Source organism: Myodes glareolus, chromosome X, assembly GCF_982192425.1.
Source record: "Myodes glareolus chromosome X, mMyoGla1.1, whole genome shotgun sequence".
Taxonomy (NCBI): domain Eukaryota; kingdom Metazoa; phylum Chordata; class Mammalia; order Rodentia; family Cricetidae; genus Myodes; species Myodes glareolus.
Window position 1 is genome coordinate 2,703,889 of NC_142053.1, and position 20,022 is coordinate 2,723,910.

General features: G+C 44.8%; 1 protein-coding gene and 1 pseudogene across 5 annotated transcripts; one reads left to right on the plus strand and one right to left on the minus strand.

Annotated features, from left to right (window-relative positions):
• Positions 1-3,070: 3,070 nt before the first annotated feature.
• Positions 3,071-19,439, minus strand: Znf275 (zinc finger protein 275). Of its 5 annotated transcripts, none has more exons than XM_048457570.2 (6): positions 19,282-19,439; positions 17,160-17,236; positions 11,000-11,091; positions 10,440-10,554; positions 9,279-9,380; positions 3,071-8,893 (listed from the first exon to the last, which is right to left on the minus strand). In XM_048457570.2, the coding sequence occupies exons 2-6, from the start codon at positions 17,185-17,187 to the stop codon at positions 7,731-7,733; spliced, it is 1,500 nt and encodes a 499-aa protein (XP_048313527.1). In that variant the 5' UTR covers positions 17,188-17,236; positions 19,282-19,439; the 3' UTR covers positions 3,071-7,730. The 5 variants fall into 5 exon arrangements, with proteins under 5 accessions (XP_048313527.1, XP_048313530.1, XP_048313529.1 ...); XM_048457573.2 differs by having other exon boundaries at positions 19,230-19,439; XM_048457572.3 differs by having other exon boundaries at positions 19,161-19,287.
• Positions 9,923-10,028, plus strand: LOC125415514 (U2 spliceosomal RNA; annotated as a pseudogene).
• Positions 19,440-20,022: the final 583 nt, after the last annotated feature.

Consider the following 20,022-nt stretch of genomic DNA (forward strand, 5'->3'; position numbering starts at 1 on the left):
AACACACTAAAAAAGTAAACAAATGTAAAAAAAAAAGTCTTTTCAAAGCATAGCAGGAATCTGCTGGGTCAATGGAGGAGGGCTCATTGGACCCCTTACCTTCAAGAATCTGACACTATCCCATTTGCCAATGCCAAGCAGGTTGACAGCCTCTACCTTAGCTTCTAGCTCAGAAGGGACAAGGATCAGGGAGGGCTTGGTTTTCCAGACCCCAGCCCCTCACTCCAGCCCTTGATACTACTCTAGAGTTTAGCTAGAGTTTTATCCAGCTCTATCTCTGACATACTTGGTATAATGATTTACGTTGGCAACTTCATTGGATGCAGAATTAATTGCCTAGGAGACAAGCTTCTGGGCATACCTATAAGGGATTACCTTATTTTAGGTTAGTATTTGGGCATGCTTGTGAGGGAGTTTCTAGATTGGATTAATTGAGGTGGAAAAACTCACCCTAACTATGGGTTGCACCATTCCCTGGACTGGGAGGCAGGACTGCATTAAAAGGAGTAAGCTAGCTGAGCACCTCTGTACTATCCCTGCCATAATGGATTGTATCCTTGAACTTTGAGTCAAAATAAACCCTTTCTCCCATAAATTGCTTTTATTGGGATATTTTTCACAGCAGTGAGACAAGTAACCAAAACACTTGGACTCCACCTCTCTGAGCCTCACCTCAAAGGAATGAGCTTCCATAGATCCACTTGCCTGAAAGCCTGGGAAACAGGTGGCAGGTGGAGGGGCCCTTGCATAGTAGGAGAATGAAGTTCATTCTGTCCCTCTCTCTGTGTGCCTACCTGGACATGCTGCAGAATCCTGTGGGCACACCAATCCCCTAGTTCTGCGTACTTGCTGGTCAGTTCCTCATCTTCCTCCCCAAGCTGCTCCACCAGGCTGAGCAGCATCATAGGCACCGCCATGGGTTCTGTGGCTGGGGTCCCCAAGAGCCGAGGCTACAAGCCTTGTCCCATCTGTCTTCCCCAGGAAGGGGCCAGGAATTAACCTTCAGTGGAGGAAAGAGGGTTGTATTCTTTTGTGCTTTCCGAGGACATCTGCTTTCTCTGCTGCTAAGCAAGCATATAGCCTTATAGCCAAGCACCAGGGGTCAGGTAGATCCACTCCACCCTGCCTGGCAGTGACTCTTGGGTACAGGCTGCTCACAATCACTTTGGTCTTGTTTTGGTAACACAAAGGAACCTGGGAGCAGGGGGTACCTCTCCCAGTTGGGTACAGGACAGTGATGTGGTATGGGAGGTAGGACTAAGGTTAAGGAGACTTCTGGGTAGGAGATAATCCGTAGTCAGGATGACAATATAGAACAGGAGAAGTAGGCATTGCCAGAAGGCTCTAGACTGTGGAGCAGGAAGCAGGAGCTCAAGATTCTATGGAACTGACAATTCAGAAAGAATTTATACTTCTGGGCGAAACTGGAGTGTGTGGGACAGAGGACAGGGATGGACAGAGAAGCAGTAACAGAGCTCCCTCCCACACATGATGTAGCTGAGCCTTTAGAAGTGTTGCAGTGATGACCTTTTAGAACCAGCTCCTTGGAGCACGTTGGCCCGCTGCTCAGCAAGCAACTGTGACATCTGGTTGGGGACCAGCTTGATAGGATTTCCACATCTGACAACTGATTTCACCTTGGTTCAGTAACAGTGGTCCTGGCTGGGACAGGCACGGACAGAAGCAGGGATGTCAATGAAGCTAATCTGACAGAGACAGGGAGGGACAGGGTAGGGTTGGGTCTGAAGTGTAAATTGTGCCCACTAAAGTATATAAATCCTAAGAACTTAAGTGAGCACTCATCTTGTGATATTTTGTCTACACCTTTCCTTGCCCCTACTCTCTTGCAAGGACCGTGCCATGTGCTTTGGTGTTTCTGGGGTTGAGCACACAGCAGGTACTCAATAAACACATATTGCATACAGGTCAGAAAAAAGATGAGAAATGAGGAAGTAGAGGAATATTTCTGGTATATATTGTCCATAAAGTCTGAAACCATGTTATTGTGTGGTTGGCACTTCACTTTTTAGACAGGGTCTTGTCCTAGAGATCAGGCTGGCCTGAACTTTACATCCTTCCGCCTCCACCTCTTGAGTGCTGGGATTATAGGTGTGCACCACTACTGGCTCGTTGTGGCCACCCTTTAAGGAAATGAATTTCCAGTGTATGCCTAACTATTGGAGGGGTGGTGAAGTAGACAGAGACACACTTCCACAGTCTTCAGGAAAATGTGCCTGGAGACATTGGGGGAGAAGAGTTAAATGTAGTAAGCACCAAAGTAGAACTCAGTCTATGAGCCAGTTGTCTCTGCTTGGCAGGCCTCCAGCTCTGAGTGGGCCAAGGCAGATGATGTGATGGAAATCTGGAATAGAATGTCTATACCAGCCCATGGAATGGCAAGGGGGAACTGCTTAGGAGGCTTCATATGTTATTTCCATGATATTTGGATATTTGAATGTTCCACTAAAGAGAGCCAAAAAGCCCACATCCTTGTTTCCTCTGATGCCCTTGGTTTTGCTCTAAAATGTTGCTTTCCACTGGATCCCCCATCCTGGAGTTGGTCTTCCCCAAACCAGGCAATTGCTTGCAGATCTGAAGGAGTCAGGAAGCTTGGAGGCCTGATCTCTTTTCTGAAGCCATGTTCACCAGAGAGAGAGCCAGCCAAAACGACTGACCTTCCACGACTGTCCTTTCTCAGCCTTGAGAGGCGGGTATACTTGCAAGTAACAGAACCCATTTGCCATCTCATTCTCAGTCTCCAGTTGAGCAAGACAAAGTCTGGACTTATCTGGCACTTTCATTCATCTCAGATTCAGAGCCGGGAAGTCTACACTGAGATGGAGAAAATGATGTTTCTGTCAAGAGCCAACTCATGGCTACAAGCAAACCTCCCTCCCCTACCATAGTACTGCCTGTACCCTCCAGGTGTTCAGTAAGAGCCAAGATCACCAAACCCAGCAGAGAGCAAGCTGGCAGCTGAGCTGGGTACTAGGAGGGTGATTCTCCATGCGAACTATCTCATGGTGAAGACAATGGAAACCGCTGGACAAAGTGAGTCAAGGAAGACCTATGCCATTTAACATAGATTTATTGAAATCTACCAGACGAAAGGCACTGTGCTAGATTTGGTAGGGGATTCGACATGAAGGACCACCCCTGTCTTCTAAGAGCTCACAATCTAATAGTGTGGGGAAGGCTGAGAAAAGGGGATGAAAAGCTAAGTCCTCAAATAGCTCTAGTGCAAGGCTGATTATAGACAGTGCCATAAAACAGACAAGATAATAAGACTGGGGAGGAACAAGAATGCCAAAAACTGAATACAAACTGGAGGGACACACTACTATTCTCAGAGATACACAAGTAGCATTGAGGATCAAGTTCAAAGATATCATTTCTATTTTTGAAATTAAGTATCCAAATCAACATAATACCAACTACAGAATGTAAGTACACCAGGAATAGAGGTGTCATCAATCCCCTAATCTAGCGGGTTTGCTGGAAATAGTAAAACACTTCCAAAATAGAGTAGAACAGGCTCCAATGAGCTCATCTTATGAGCCAAATGCTGTTCAGAAAAGTAACTATACTAATACAGAAGATCATGGGTTAAACCCAGAGACTGACTAAAAGGCATAGTGCTCCACCCATCTTAGTAAACAGAGAACAGTACCACATTTAAGCAGGTGTTCATGTCAATCAACTGGGATTTAGGCCAGGAATGCTGGATGGGTAGAATGTGAGGAAAGTCAGCAATGCAAGTCTTCTCAGGAAGCAGCCCAATTGTCAAGTGCAATTGGCTCTTGTCTAATTTCAAAAAGCACAGACCCACTCAAGCTGGCTGAAGGCGAGGAGTAATGAAGAACCTAGAGCTAGGCCTCCCTTAGGGTGGGACCCAAGTAGCTCTGAGAAGGATAGCAGGAACATGTAGCTCTCCACTACAGTTCTACTCACAGGGGCAACTCCTTGAAGTACCTTGTGCCTCCCTCCATGGTCCAATACCAACCAGAGACTTGAATTTCCTTTTTTGCATCTTACAGTACTAAAAGGCGAAATCTATCTTCTCCAATTAGGTCTGACTGCTAAGGTTGCTGCTTTTGGGTCAGGTGTCTGGGGTTGGTTTAATTAAGTGGGGTGGCAAGTCATGTGACCCACAACAGGGCCACAGCCCAGGACTGCAGGCAGGTCAGGTGTCATGCCACTTCAAGCACACAAATCAAGCACAGAGAATGCAATATCATGGGAGAAAGATGTCCACACTGTGATCTGGTGGGGATTACTCTATAAATCCAAGAGTGGGTATGATACAACTAATTGATATAGTTAATCATAAGCAGCAAAATGGTAAACATTTGCTTTTTAAAAAATTTCAGCAAGTATTTAAAACTAATAAAAGCCACAGAGGGTTTCTTTCTTAATATGGCAAAGAGATGGCACCATCTCTCTATTGGGAGCCAGGATTCTAGCTGCCCTCTATCCCCTTTCAAGAATACGTGTGGTTAGAAAGAAAAGTGCAATGAGGTAGATACATGGATGCATAGACAAACACACAATGCAAGAAGCTTGCTCACGTTTGCATGGGACAAAACAGTACACCTAGAGGATCTACATTACCCAAGGCAAAGGATGCAACTATGTGTGTGGCCACATGTTAAAGCCACACATTGATCGTGTTTGGAGAGAGAGAGTGAGGATCTCACTGCCAACATCATTTAAAACGTAATCCAATAATAGTCACAGAAAAGACACTGGTTTTTAGTTTTGAATCTAAAAAAAAGGATTTGAGAAAAAAAATCACAGAACCCAAACCAGAAAAGAGTATAAGACGGCAGAAAGGGATGTGAAGAGATGCCATGCCCTATGACATGCCCTGGGCAATGACCACTCTGCTACCTTCTGAGTTAGTGCTACTCTAGACTTCAAAAAGATCTTTTGCCAACCTTGACAAATGATCAGCGAATGAGCAAGAAACGGCATTCCTTCAAGGTGCCAGATTTGCCCTCTTCTAGATGTCAACATTCCTTACCCAAGGATAGCTGTACAAAACACTTCCCAACAGCTCACTATGAGAAAAGTAATCGGAAAAAGAAGTGAGTCCAGAACAATTCACAAGAAACCACCAGAACTGAGCCTTCAGTCTGGAGAAGACTCAAAGGGCCACTGTGGTGGCCTGGGGGCATTAGAGAAGCCCTCCTGGCCAAGATCATGGAGGTCATTGTCAGTCAGACCTTGCTTCCCAGGATGGGTCTGGGAGCCCTTCCAGGCTATGCCCCTTGGAGAACACAATCTCCCTCACTAGGCTGCCATAAGGGTGCATTTTCTGGCCCTCCAACACCCCTCAGGGCACAACCAGAAACTCAGGCTCAACCTTGGTGTGGCTATCTTCCTCACCTGCTGTTTCTCCTGAAAGGGGCTCGCAGCAACTGCCTAACTGCAGGGGGATCAGTTTTGATTTCTGTGCTACATAAACTGTCAGAATGGCTTCTTGCCCTCTGGTTTTGTTTTATTGCCCCTCTTGGGCATGGCTATTCCAAGTCCTGGACTAGACCTGGTACTCAGCTTCTGTGGCATGGCTTACAGGCTACTGGAGGAACACAGCTGTTTCTCTCCAGGCCTCTTAGATGCGGTTGCAGGGAGTGATGCCACACACATGGGCAAATTTCTCATCCTAGTTGCCCAAAGCAGAAGCCACAAAACTGATCTCTTTTATTCCAGAGTCATTTGCTGAGAGGAGGATGGAGGTCACATAACATCACCAGTCAGGTGAGTCTTCTGTCTCAGATATTTCTTAAGTGGAGCTGCTGCTCAGTCACTAAATCCAAAATAGTCAAGGCTTCTGACAACTGGAAGGATGGCTGGCTGCTGCCAGGTCATATTTTGTTGGTCTAGGTGAAGCTGAGCCCTGCTGCTGGTGGCTGGGGCTATACTGAGGAGCAGTCACAGAGTGCTCTGAGCAATGTGTGATGGACATGTCTCTAGGGTGCCTCAGTGGCCAGGTTGTATGGTCAAGTGCTGTCCACAGACATATACAGAGTCTACATTTTGGCTGAGGCATGGGCATGCTTCTCTGGCCCACTCCCATCCAGCCTGCCCACTTCGTATGTTCACTTTCTCAGTGGGCAGCGGATTCAACTTTTCTTTTGTAAGTAAATTCTCGAAGAAAATATCATCACATCTAAGTACTGAAGCAATGAAAGTCATGAGTTAACGGACAAAAAAGAATTCAAGGATATGTAAAAATAATCCAAAGCCTATACAACAAAAATGTAATAAAAGTACTAAAAAAGAAAAGGAATAAAAATTGGAAAATAACACCCCAATTGATATAGAAAGAAGTACTAAATCAATATATCCAAAGGTAACTTGGTAACTAGTCAAAGGAGATGAACGGATAATTTGCATGCAAGAAAACAAAAATAGTGTTGAAATCATTGCATGAAAGATGAGACTAGTAGTCAGGAGGCCTGAGGGGTCCATCCTTGTCTCTGATACTAATGAGCTGCAGGATGTCAGCAAGTGACCTTCACTGAGCAGACCTCCTTGCCGGGCAATGTTCTTGCAGGCAAGGCACACTCCTTGAGAACCTTAGGAGGTAGGGACTGTGACTGCTCCCCACTTCACAGCTGCAAGCAGAAGGCTGAAGAAGTATCATTTATGCCTGATATGACATGAGGCTCTTCCAAGGAGATGTCACTTTACCTTTAAGTCCTGAAGATGACCTTCTCATTTGGGGGTGCTCTCTCACTTTATGTTGAACAAGATGATACCATGTGAGTATAAACCTTAAGTGATGTTTGTTTTTGATGGTTATAGGGGTCACTGGATTAAATTGGCATAGCTAAATGAGATACCAAAAAAGGTTTATTTCTAGCTCAGTAAGTTTTACTAGGAGTGTGACTCCTCCGCCCCAAAAAAAAGTCCCTTTAAAAGGCCGTTTGGGAAAGCACCACTTTATGTGGCTATGTTGTAGGTACAGTACTAATTTAAAAACACAAAGTAATGGTTCTAATGTTATATAAATATGTTCTTATGGCTTGGAGGAAACTTCTGGTGAGAGCCTCATGCAGGGATTGTCACAGTGCTACCACACCGCAAATAGAGGTGGCTGATGACTCAAACAGGTTCCCATATTGATGTGATCAAAAATGTACATCAAGAGTTAGAAACAAATGGAATATGGTGAAAAAGAGTATTCTCTAAATTAATATATTAGTCCATATAATGTGATTTAAAATTTGTATGTATAACTAAATTAATAAATTAAATATGGTATTTGATCTATTTACAATCCCTAAAAGTTTATAAATTCAAGTAGGCCAAAACCTCGGAGCAATTTTCCTTTCAAGAAAGGTGCATCATCATACTGATGACATTGAATTTCCCTCAGGGGTAGAGCTTAGCAAGGACCCCCCAGCTCCCTACTTGACCCCCATATGCAGATTTTTTTCTTCTCATTCTAGATATGAAGATTAAAATACCTTGATGGTATTTTCTGCAAGGAAAAGTAGGCAAGCTATGTTAAAATGGTAAACGTCACCCTCACTAGGTATAGTGGGAAATATGAACATTTATAAATTGCTGGTGGCAGTACAAATCATTTCAACCTCTCACACAACAAAATAGAAGCACTACAAAACTGTTCATCTCCTTTGCCTGGGCTACGGCCTCTGTGGACCCCGGCCTCTGTGGACCCCGGCCCCTGTGGACCCCTGCTACAGGTCCCAGGGCAGTGTCTACTGGTGATGGGAGGGCTGGTGCTTCTGCAGTGCTGAGTGCCTCTTGAACACACGACCACACTCACTGCACTCACAGCACCTGGCCGCACTGTGGATCCGCCTGTGGCGACTCAGGCCTGAGCTCCTCCGGAATGCCTTGCCACACTTGTCGCACTCATAGGGTTTCAGTCCGCTGTGGATGCGCCGGTGCTTGATGAGGTCAGAAGGCCCCCTGAATGCCTTGTCGCACTCGCCACATGCATAAGGCCGCTCATCACTGTGGATGCGAGTGTGCTCCAGCAGGCTGGAGCTCTGGCGGAAGGCCTTGCCGCACTGGCTGCACTCATAGGGCTTCTCACCCGTGTGGATCCTCCGGTGCTTGGTGAGCTCTGAGCTCCTCCGGAACAGCTTGCCGCAGTGAGGACAGCCGTAGGGTTTGGCGCCGCTGTGGATACGCTGGTGCTCTGCCAGGCCGTTGACACCACGGAAGGACTTGCCGCAGTCGTCGCAGTCGAAGGGCAGGTGGCCCGTGTGCATCCTCTGGTGCTTGAGAAGTTCCTGGCGGTCCAGGAAATCCCTGCTGCACGCCTTGCACGCAAAGGGCTTTTCCGAACTGTGGAGCTTCTGATGTCGAAAGAGGTTGGTGTTGGCTTTGAAGGACTGCCCACACTCCTCACAATCAAAGGGCTTCTCTCTGCTGTGCACCCTCAGGTGCTGACTAAGGCCTGCGTTCTTCTTAAACCTTTTCCCGCACTCCTCACACTCAAAGGGCTTCGCCTCCCTCTCCATTTGCTCCCTCTTTTCCAAGGCATCTTCCAGAGCCTGACTGGGGCCAGGCCGGGGCTGAGTGGCCACAGCTGCGTGGCTCTTCCTGTGCTCATTAAATTCTGATACCCCCCTGAAGACCTTCCCGCAATCGCCACACTCCCAGCCCTTCTCCTCACTGTGAACCCTCTGGTGCTGAACAAGGAGCACTTTAAGGCGGAAGGTGTCCCCGCACTCTTTACATGCAAAATGGTGTTCTATGGGCAGACTTTGTGGGCTCCCTCCCCTTCCCCCAGAGTCCCCATTCTGTTTGACCTCAGCGCTGGGGTCATTGGCCCTCGGGGAGCTCGTGGACGCCATCTCTTGCACCTGGGCTTCTTCAGCCATCTTCTGGTGGGAGGTCACGTAGGAGCTTTCTACAATGATAAATGACACACAACAGTTTACAGAGGGCCCAGAAAAAAGGTTGCTTTCATTTGTTGATAAAACCAACTGCTGAGAACAAGCAAGGGCCTGTAAGCTAGCAGAAGCAAGCACCAGAGGGAAATGTGGGGGAGTCCTCATTGTGGACATTGCTTATCAAAGGAGCTGTGAAGATGCCTTTGCTTTTAGCAAGGGTACAGTCACACCGCATTACCAGAGCTTCAGGGGACCTCTTAACACTAATCGTAGACTCCACAATCTTAGCTGGTCTTCCTGAGTTGGAAACTTCAACCTAAAAGCTCAGCAGCCCCGTGCAGCCCAAATCTGTACCCCTCTCCCAAATTCCCTCATGCTTCTTCATGTTCCCTTTATGCTCACCAGGGTGCTTAGTGTGATCTGTGTTGAGGGATAGATTTGATACCAACAGAACTTGTCCTTGTGACAGGTGAGATACCAAAGCAGGACTCACAACGGGAACTCCTGTTAATGGAAGAAGGCAGCTGATGATATCAGCATGAAGGAACAGAGGAAGAGCTGTCAAAGGAGATCCCTTCCAAATCTCCTGGGCAGTCTATGACTTTATTATATAAGTCACACAGGCAGTTCAAATGCACTTCCCAAGTACCAGCTCCTTCTGGGGACTTAAGGAGGCAGGCTCTGGGCCCTCAGCAAAGGCCCCAGAAAAACAGTAGCTAGCATCTTGGCCACATGAACTTAGTCCCTTGCCCACTGAGCCACCCCAATACCCCACCGATGAATGTCATGCTCCTCCCAGACCTCTACAACACTTAAACCAAACTCTTAACTGTTCCTTCTTCAAAAATCCCCCACCCCATAAAAATACCTAACGAATAAACAAGAGCTCTCAACAATGACCTTCAATCAACTGGCTATATGATTGGTATAATTTATGTGTATGTATAATATACTACATTTATATATATATATATATATTTTGCATATGTACTATATATACAATATATATTGCATTTATTTGTATATATTGGTATAAATGGTATAATTTGTCATCTCAGCCTTATGGTTAAGATCTAGTATTGTTCTGATCAATTTAACGTTTGATATGTTTTTTAATTGAAGACAACGTATTACATTTTAAAAGTACTCTAAATTATGACAGGTTTGTCTCATTTTTATTTTTACATTTGTTTCTTTAGTGTGTGTGTGTGTCTGACGATGTGGGAATGTTCATACCATGGTGCGCTTGTGGAAGTCAGAAGACAACTTGCACAAATTGATTGTCTCCTCCTACTTTATGGATTCTTGGGATGGAACTGAGGTCAGCAGGCTTCTGTGGCAAGAACTTTTACCTGCTCAGCCATTTCAGTGACTACTGTTCTAATTTCCTTCAAGTGAAAGATGGGAATGGAGAGATTTTTCCATGCCAGGAGGAGTTGGGGGAGCTGTTGTTGAGTGTTCTCAATAAAGAAGAGCAAAGTGAAATTGTGTGTGGGTGGCCATGTATCCTCAGTTCCACTTTCAGTAGATGGTGAGTCTGAGAAGCTCTGGGAACATCCTTACCAATGGAGGTCACAGTCCTGGAATATACCAGTGCCTGATGCTCCGGGTTCAGACTCAGACTCAGCCAGTCCTGTTCTGTGAGGTACCACGGTACAACATCAAATGACACCAAATCCTGAAATAAATCCATTGATAGTCAGTCTTTTAACCTAATCTGGAATAAGGAAGGGTGGCACCAGTGATGTTGGGGGCAAGAAGATAGAGCTTGAAATATTCACATCAGTGTATGTTACTAATGTGGAGATCTAACCACAATTCCAAGGAGTCCTAGAAAGAAAACATGATCAAGCACAATGAGACCTGGGCCGTCTAGCCTAGGACTCCCATTGTCTTCCCAAAGGACACAGACTTAGCTCTCTCACATATACAATGGGCATCATAAGCACACTGGGCATCCATTCCTTGGCAACCTGTGGGAGAGAAGCAGAGGACAGGAAAGAAGGCAGTAGCCAGGGCTCACACTTTGCTGCAAGTCATGCTGGGCAAGAAGCAAAGGCTGAGGCCAAAATCAGGGAGCAGCGACAAAATCTCAAGCAAGGCAAGAGGGAAGCACAGCTCACCTGGGCCTCCGGCATCTCAAGAGGGACTGCCAGGACCTGGTTTCCTGGGGCTCCATCTTGGGGAAGGGCAAGACCTTGGGGAGCAGGTGGAGCTAAGGAAAGTGAAAAAAGCTGTGAGTAACAACAGCCCTGTTACTTGGTCCCCTGGGATGGCATTAGTGACTTCCTATTTCGTAGTTTTAAATCTTACAGAGTCTTCTCTCTCAGGCGGGGCAAAATGACAAGGCAGAGCATGAGTATGCCAAAGAAAACATATATGAAACAGCAGGAAAGTAGGCTGGGAAAGAATTAATATAGGTAGGCAAGAGGGGGCGAGATAAGGCAAACACATGCTAGCCTAGGCAGAGTCAGAGATAGCTACAAAGAGCTGTTGGCAGGAAGATTAGCTGCCAGAGACTGGCTGACTACAGACTTTCCCTAAAGTAAGCCCGGGTGAGGTCAATACTCATACTATAAAGGGAGGAAGCACACGAAAGAGAGTACCAGAAGAACTAACTCAGAGATAAGGGGTCCTTTCATGGACACTTGAAACTGATGAGGCCATAGAAAAGAAGAGAGATGACAAAGAGCAGTGGGGCCTTTAAAAGTGCACCCTAGTATAATAAGTCATTGGGAGAAAACCATGAAGAATCCTCTTTATGTTATTCAACAAAATGGGAAGTTGAAAAAATACCTGGAGAAAAGCACCTCTAAGAAAAGTTCTTCAAACACTACATTGATAAAGAAAACATCATGTGTGTATGTGTGTGTGTGACCTTTTCCTCCATATTCTGATGTCAACTCAATACAACTCATAATTAAGTGAAAAGGAAGCATTTTAGCATTAACTGAAGGACAACAAAACCCCGGGTACTCGGAAAGACTTAACTATGGTATCTTCGAAAGGGTAAACGAAAATGGCCATACACATGGCCATGGTAGAGTAACAAGTTACAAACCTGTGTTCAACAACAGTTTTTAATACTAGGGTAGTAGGAAGCCCAGGATCAAGACTGCCAGAGAAACCAATAAGGCAAGTCCTGTCATCAGTTTAGTGCCCTGCCTGGTGGCAATGTACAGAATGAGAGTGTAGGAGGGGTGAAATCAAATGAACAGAGCTTAGCAACCTCAGCAGAAGCTTCAAGGCTAGCATTCAGGGTGGTAGGGGAAGAGGGAAGTTGCAGAGCAGAGTTCAGAAAGCACTGTGCTATGTAGGAAAAAGAAGTGAAAAGGTATATATAAGGCTTCCCTTGAATCTTTTCTGACTACAAGTACTAAATGAAACTCCCAAGGACTATAAGGTGAACAGTTCCCAAGACACACAAAGGTGTTCAAGATCTTACCAACCCACAGAGTCTTTATGAATTCCAGGGACATTCAGAGGCCAATACGGAGGGACCATGATGTAACGGTAAGATTTGTCTATCCTTAAAGTCCAAACTACAAAAGATCTGCCTTACAAAAACTTAATATTGGCCCCAATGACATCAAACTGACCCACAAATAATTAGACACTCAACAAACTAATCATTACAACGTGTAATTCCCAATAAAAATTGAACTGCCGAGAAACACAAAATATGTCACCAACAGTAAAGAGAATAATCAGTCAATAGAAGCATCCAGAAATGAACAGAACTAATAGATAAAAAAAATGATAATTTAACTATGCCCCAGCACTGAAAGAAAAACAAGGACATGGGGAGAAACAGAAGATATAAAATAAAAAGAACCAAATGAAATTTTTGCAGATAAATGTATATAAAATTAAAAATTTCACTGGATGTCATTAGTAGATTTGATACTATATGAAACAGTGGAAAACATGAAGACATGACAACAACTGCTATCTAAATAAAGTCAGAGAGAGACAGCTACCATCATAATTCAATTTCTAAAAATGGTAAGAGAAAACGCTTGAAAATAGCTGGAGGAAAGAAATGATGCAAAAGAAAGGAAGCAATTAAGTCTTATAAAATTTTATAGTCAGAAAAAATATTAATATTAATCAAAAATGAAGGATGAATATTTTATACAAAAGCCAACATTGAGACAATTTGTCATTAGCAGCTCTGTACCATGGAATATACTAAAAGAAAACATTCAGGTGGAAGACAATGGAACCAGATTTAGAAATACACAAAGAATGTAAAGGCATAGGGAAACAAGACTTTCACCTTCTGCATTTCAAAATCTTTGAAATTTAACTGATCATTTCAAGAAAACGCAGTTGCTAAACATATAAGAAAAGTAAAAGGAAGAGAAGAGATGGGACTAATGGAAATAAACAGCAGGGCAGCAAACTTAAACACAAATCATTAATCTAAATGATAGACTACATACTTCAATGAGAAGGTACAGATTGTTAGAATGTATTAAAGAAGAAGAGTGCATACTGTCTAAAAAAGTGTTAAGGACACAGACATGTTAAAAAGCAAAAGCACAGAAAATAGTATACTGTAACCAATAGGAAGAGTCTAATCTCAATATCCAAAAAAAAGTATGTGGGGAGAAGGTGAATGACCAGGCTGGCTCAGAGTTCTGAAAATTCTACTGAAAGGTCCTAGAACTCAGGGCAAGAAGAAAACTTGAAAGGTTTCAGTATAAAAATCAACAGGTGGGGGTTGGAGAGAAGGCTCAGCAGTTAAGAGAATTGCCTGCTCTTCCAAACGTCTTGAGTTCAATTCCCAGCAACCACATGGTGGCTTACAATCATCTGTAATGAGGTCTGGTGCCCTCTTCTGGTCTGCAGACAGAATATTGTATACCTAATAAGTAAATAAATAAATATTAAAAAAAAATCAACAGGTGACCAGACCAGGATAACATGCAGCAGATTACAAACATGTAAAGATACAGGTAGGGATAACATTTGACTGAAAACCCAAAGAGGAGAAAGAAAGCAGAGAAAACAAATCACACATAGTCACATTTTCATAGAAAAAAGGAAAACACCGAGTCTGACCTGGAGCTAGAATAAGCACATTGATTCAGTGTTTGTGTAGCTACAAAGGAAAAGAGACAAGGTCTGGAAAGACACATTTTTCAGTTTCTTTAATGTGTGGCTTTTTAGACATCAAGCTGAATTTTATTGATATCAAAAAGGACCAATTTTAGATAGCCTTTGGCAGGTAAATGTGGGATAAGACAGATGTTCAGCATGCTAGGGAACAAGGCTGAGACCAAGAAGACAGCAGAAGAATGGCCCTTGAGGTCATATAAAAAGATCAGTATTTTTCAGAATACCCATGTGCAGTGAAACAAAGAGAAGAACTAGTGGAAATCTGTCAGCAATCTATGAAGGGGGAGTGACCAGAAAGTCTAGGCACAGCCTTCTTGGAACCATCTCCTTAAGCTATCAGCTTTATAGAAAGATATGGGCAGAAGATCCAATGTCACCCAAAAGTCCTTGCAAGCCCTCCTACCCATTTTTAGCTAACTGCTTAGCAAAAGTGTTTATCCAAATGTGTGAGTTCATGCCGAGATATTCAGTGGACAAACCCTCTCTTTGTCCCAGTGTCACCAAAGCAGTGATCCTCTGCCTTAATAGATTCTTGTAATTTGGGCTTCTTAAACAAACACAATGAACTGATCATAAATTTATTACATGATTTTGTTTTTAAAACAACTCATTTCATATGAAATGGGACATCACATCATGTATGTACCTCTGTCAAAAGATGGTCTACTATAAACCTTTTCTTGTCTTAAGCCAGTAATAAGCTTTGGTCTACAGCACAAATGCATATCCTGCCCCCCCCCTTCAAAATCAACCAATTCAGACACACTGACCTTCACGCAGATATACGAATGCCAAGGTTGTGGCCCTCAAAGCCTGTGAAGCTGCTAAGAATACCATCTCTTATCGTAGGAGGTTCCTTCTAATAATTCAGGCCTTAATGCAAATGCCACTTCCTTAAAACCTCTTTATTCTCCAGCCCCAGCAGTTTCCTCCAAACATTTTCACTAATGAAAAATTCTCCTTTGAAGTTGCTGGTTTTTCTCAGAAAAGGAAAATCTGATCCAACAGGACAGTACCTTCTCTCCATTGGCTACCCCTAAATTCCCAGTGTCTGTAGCAGCTCCTGGCACCATGTAGGACATGGCATGATGTAGGAATATGTTTCACAGTTACCTTTAAACCATACTATCAATATGCCATTGCAGAGCCTCACTGCATAAATACATTATGCTTTTCCTGTTACACACACATACACACCTTTAATGGAACAAATCCCACTGAGGTGTTTTTTCTTAATTGGCATGATTAATTGTTAAAGCCATGGAGCTACAACTCTAAAAAGAACTGTTAATTATTCTTCCTATATAGCAATAGAAGCAGTCCTTCCTGTACTAGTTCACCCTAGGGATTTGGCTTGAGAGCACGTTAGCTCCTGGTGGCAATGTGACTGCCACCCACAATAACAGAGCCCCTGACCACACAGAGATAATTTAAAAGGTACACATGAAAATAAGAGGGAAAAGGTGGGCCCTGCTTTCACAAAGGTATGTAAAACTCTATGCAATTAGCTAGCTGTAGCAGAAAAAGGGCTTATCCTAGGTATAGGAAAATCACTTAAAAATGATAATAGACATGAATCCCTACTGTGTTTAAAATTAAAACAACCATCGATCCTGAAGAGAACTGGATCACTTAGTCTCTGTGTTGTACAACTATTCCACTTTAAAATGGTGGAATATAATCTAGAAAAGAGCTGGATGCTGTGACAACAGTGACAAGCACAGGTGTCCATTGCCTTCTGACATGGATCTTTGGCGATCAAGGTCCAAGCAATTCCATATAGAACATGAAAGTCATTGGAGCGCACTCAATGGGCGTGGAGGGCAACGCTAACCTTGAACATAAGACACTTTTATTCAGGATAGAAAAGCATACCCTGAATTCTAAAGAATTTTCTATGGCATACTAGTAAGTGGGAAAGGAAGCTCGGGGAATCACGGCAGGAAAACAAACCAACTTTCCAGGCAAACAAGACTGTCTTTCTTTCCATGGGACACAAAGGCCAGAGCACAAAGGCTTTGTCAAGGTCAACTGCAAACTTCATGTTGGGTCTAGCCAAGTCCATGGCTGCTGCAGCTGTTTAATAACCATCTGCTGCAAGAAACCACGCATGCAAACAGTGTCAGTGTTCATTGCGGGGCTGGCCAACAGTGAATTCTAGAATAGCAGGCCTCACGTACTGAGCAAATCTTGCTTCAGAACAATATGTACATTTTTTAAAAAATGTGATAATGTACAGTCATTGATACTTTCACGTATGTGTTTACTGCAGTATAATCCATAGAATTAGCCTGAGTATCCAACAACAGATAAATAAAATATGGTATAAGATACAATAAAGTGTTATTCAGCCACAAAATTAAGTTTTACCTAAGCAAATTATTTGAATTTATTGCATGGAATTACAAATGTTAAGGTACCCAAAATAATCACTGTAATTTTACCTGAAAGAACAGAAATTGAGAGTTGAATTCAACACAGAGATAAAACAACTTATATCATAAACACTGGTGATTAATTTGGTGTCTTTTATACTTTCCTGGACAGGCATTATCTTTCTGTGGCAGCAGGGCAGAAAGAAGCAGCAAAGTCACTCAACTAAACCCCATCAATCAAAATGTACTGTGGCCATGTTAAAGAGAGACTTTCTTGGTTGATAGTTGATGTTGGCAGCAGAGCCCGATCTGTATAAAAAGCCTAGCTAAGTAGTGAACCAGGAGCAGGTCAGTAGCGCTCCACCACGCTTTCTGGCTTGGCTTCCCTCAAGGATATACAAGCCCAATAAATCCTTTTCTCTCTTAGTTGCTTTTGGTCAGGTGTTTTATCACACCACCAGAAAACCAAGCTACAAGAGAGCACATAATTTAACTGGTCAGTTCCCTTTAGGGCCAGGGAAAATGTGTTTCAAGGTTGTGAACACTCGAAAGAGATCTGGTTCTAATGGGTGCTTTCAGCTCCCTCTCCCACACAGCGATTCTCTGGGCTCCCTATTTTCCTTGCCAGGCAACCTCTCTGCCTGGCATTGTTTCTGGCTAAGTAGCTCATCAAGACTAGCATATATGAGCTTCCGGAACCCAAACACGTCTTCACTGTCTTGTACCGCTACCCATGGGCCTTGCTGCAGCACAGCAGACACATTCTGCAAACATCTAGACTTACCCAAAAGAGACACACAGGGATGACTCATCTCGTTTTAGACCAGTTCCAAGAGATTAGTCCAGTAAGGACGGTCTCACCTGTTGGATTGAAAGAACTCAGGTGAACAGAAGCAGGCTCATGTGTGCACCTTCCAGGAACCTGTCCTTTGGTAATGAGTGCTCAAGGGCAGGACAAGCTGTGTAACTGAATCGGCACAGCCAAGGCCTGGATGTGCCTCGGTGAGTCCAGGGTGCAAGTCCTACTGAGTGGGCCCCGGGGCTACAAGTGCACCTTATGTTCCCAAATGAACCTGGCAGGCCAGGAGGTACGCAAGTGGCTCATAGGTCCATCTTGTATTGTGAAATTTGGCTGCTACTCAAAAGTAGAGATTCCTAAAAGGCCAAAAGTGATAACTGTCTTACCAGGAAAGTCTGTTTCTCTTGGGCTATTTGTGCGTGTGTTATCTTTTGTCTGTATGTGTGGGTGGGAAGGCATCTGTTTTCTCTCTCACATTGCCTGGGCACCTGTCTTTCTGTTTAGGTTTCCCTCTTTATTTCATTCTATAAAAAGCCAGAAGGTAGACCATAAGGGGATTTTGTAATGTTTGTTGTGTTTAATTGAGGAAAGGTTTATGTTCCCATTTCTCCAAGAATACGCACTGACATCTTTCTAAAAATCAAAATAAATTGTAAGTATAGAATCACTGATGTTACACTGTCCAGATATAAAAGATTCCAAACTGGGGATATGGTGAACGGCTATTCAGCTTGCCCAGGTCATCCAAAGAACCCAAACAGTTTTGGAAGGGCTGGATCATTTGAAAAGTCTAGTGGTAGAGGAGTAGGTCTGGGTGGGTGTCATGGAATTGGCATCTTTCAACATGTAGACATTGGGGTTGTCTAGAATTTGGAGGTTCCCTCATGTCTCATCAGACTGTTTTTCCCATCCAGGAGCTTCCTTCTGAAGATGTGCTGGTGGTCAGACCTCAGGCAAGAGAACTCACTTTTTAGCAGATTTTCTGACAGAAGGCTAGAAATCACTGTGCCATGGAATTCTAAATCCAGGTCCAGGACCACTTTGGGGCAATGGACCAGACGATGTCAAACACTGAATGCTGTTTCTATAACAAGGCCCAATGGGAGAAGGGAGAAGGCAAGTGGTCCTACCTGGGAGATGTGCTATTTAACTGGTCCTATAAGAAATTGTCTCCTAAAGCAAAGTGTAGAGGCTGAGGTTTAGAAGGAAATGTTCTACTGACTAAGGAGACTGGAGGGGCTGCTTGCCTCTGAGTCCAAGGCTGGCTAGAGAGTCAGCTGGTACAGGGTGAGCCCTCTGGGAAGTGGGCCAGGAATGAGGGGGGCGCTGAAAAGGACTATGGGCTTTGGGCAGCAGGCAAGCAGGAGTACTCGCGTGTGTAATATGACATGTAATTAATCACCAAATACAGACTGTAGGAACCAGCAAAGGAATTTAGGAGAAGGGGGCGATGGAGTGGCGCCAGAAAATGTGGCTCCCAGAAAGGCCACAGTAGAAGCTCTCTTCATCCAGCAAGCAGTCCCTTCTGCACCCTCAGCTCTCTGCCATAGGCAACATACCTGCTCCCATTATTCTCACGCAACCCCCACTCAAATGGAAAGGTAGGTATCCCCAAGCCAGAACGTTCTTCTGGGCCCCAGAAGTGCAGCCCCCTCCCCAATTCTGGGAAAAAGTCTCTGCAGCCATTCCCCCACTGCATCAATCCCTGCGGCCTCCACGTCGATGGGGGTTGGTGGGGGCGTCCACCCCTAGCTCCTGACCGGTTCCCAATTCTTAGCATCCTCCAAAGAGCAGCACAGACCTCAACACATCCGCAATACCAGCCTTTGACCGCTACCCCCAACTCTGCACCAGAAGGCCTCAGGGCCTTTCCATGCTCACACACCACCAGACCCCTTGGCCCCTGGCTTGTCCCAAGGCGGAGCACCTCCCCTCTCTGCGAGACGCTCCCTCCCCCGCATATTCTCCCGCGGTTCACGCACTCACTCAGGCCCCCAAGCACATCCTCCCGCCGCCCCGCAAGCTCTTTTGGGCCGCACATCCTTGATCGCGCACATCTCTCACGATCACTCGAGTTGCACGTCCCTCTCGGGGTCCGCACGCTCACCCGGCCCGCAGCGCCTGACTCTGGGCCCTCGCAGAAGCGGAGCTGGCGCTGTACAAGCAGGCCCGGCGTGGCAGGAAGCGCCAAGAAGCCTCCAGCGCCTGGTGGAGCCTTGCAGTTCGGTGGCGCATTTCCGGAGCCCGGGTGTTGGGGGGTGGAGGGTGGGGGGCCGCCTGGGGTACTGAGAGTGAAGCCCCGCCCCGGCCTCAGTCCCGCCCGGCCTGTCGGCTACCATTGGCATGAAATGGAGTGGGACGGATGGGGGCGTGTCTGGGGCGGGGTGAGGAAAGGAGGTGGGGTAGGTGAGAATGGGAGAGCAAAATGCATGGATCCTGGGTGATGAGATAAAAAGCACGGAAAGAATGTAAAAACGAATGGTGAATGAATAAATGATCAAAATAAATTGATTAGTAGTGGAGACAATAAAGAAACTGACAAGGCTAGGACTTTCAGAATGATGGGAGGGCTGGGGGAAGGCACTCAAGAAAAGAGTGCAGGAGTCAGAATCCCTCATAAAGTCATGTATGAGCCTTCATTGTGCCATACACCGAGAATACAATCGTGAACAAAATTAGACTCTTATGCCTATCTTAAAAGCCACACACCAGGCACCTCAGAGCTCCTTTGAGAGTATTGGATGTATAGTAGGGGGCACAGACCAATAAATAAACAGTAACCCGAATTTCAAAATAATAGGTTATATCATGAATCCCAAAACAAGTGTCTTGGTTTAAAGGTGCTGCA

What these genes read in the sequence shown, in the direction of transcription:
- Znf275 (XM_048457570.2), bottom strand. Translation starts at nt 17,187, where the DNA reads ATGAGTCATCCCTGTGTGTCTCTTTTGG. An exon ending in TTGAGATGCCGGAGGCCCAG is followed by an intron (nt 10,555 to 10,999) that starts GTGAGCTGTGCT and finishes GATTTATTTCAG; the next exon opens with GATTTGGTGTCATTTGATGT. An exon ending in CAGGACTGTGACCTCCATTG is followed by an intron (nt 9,381 to 10,439) that starts GTAAGGATGTTC and finishes TTCCATTAACAG; the next exon opens with GAGTTCCCGTTGTGAGTCCT.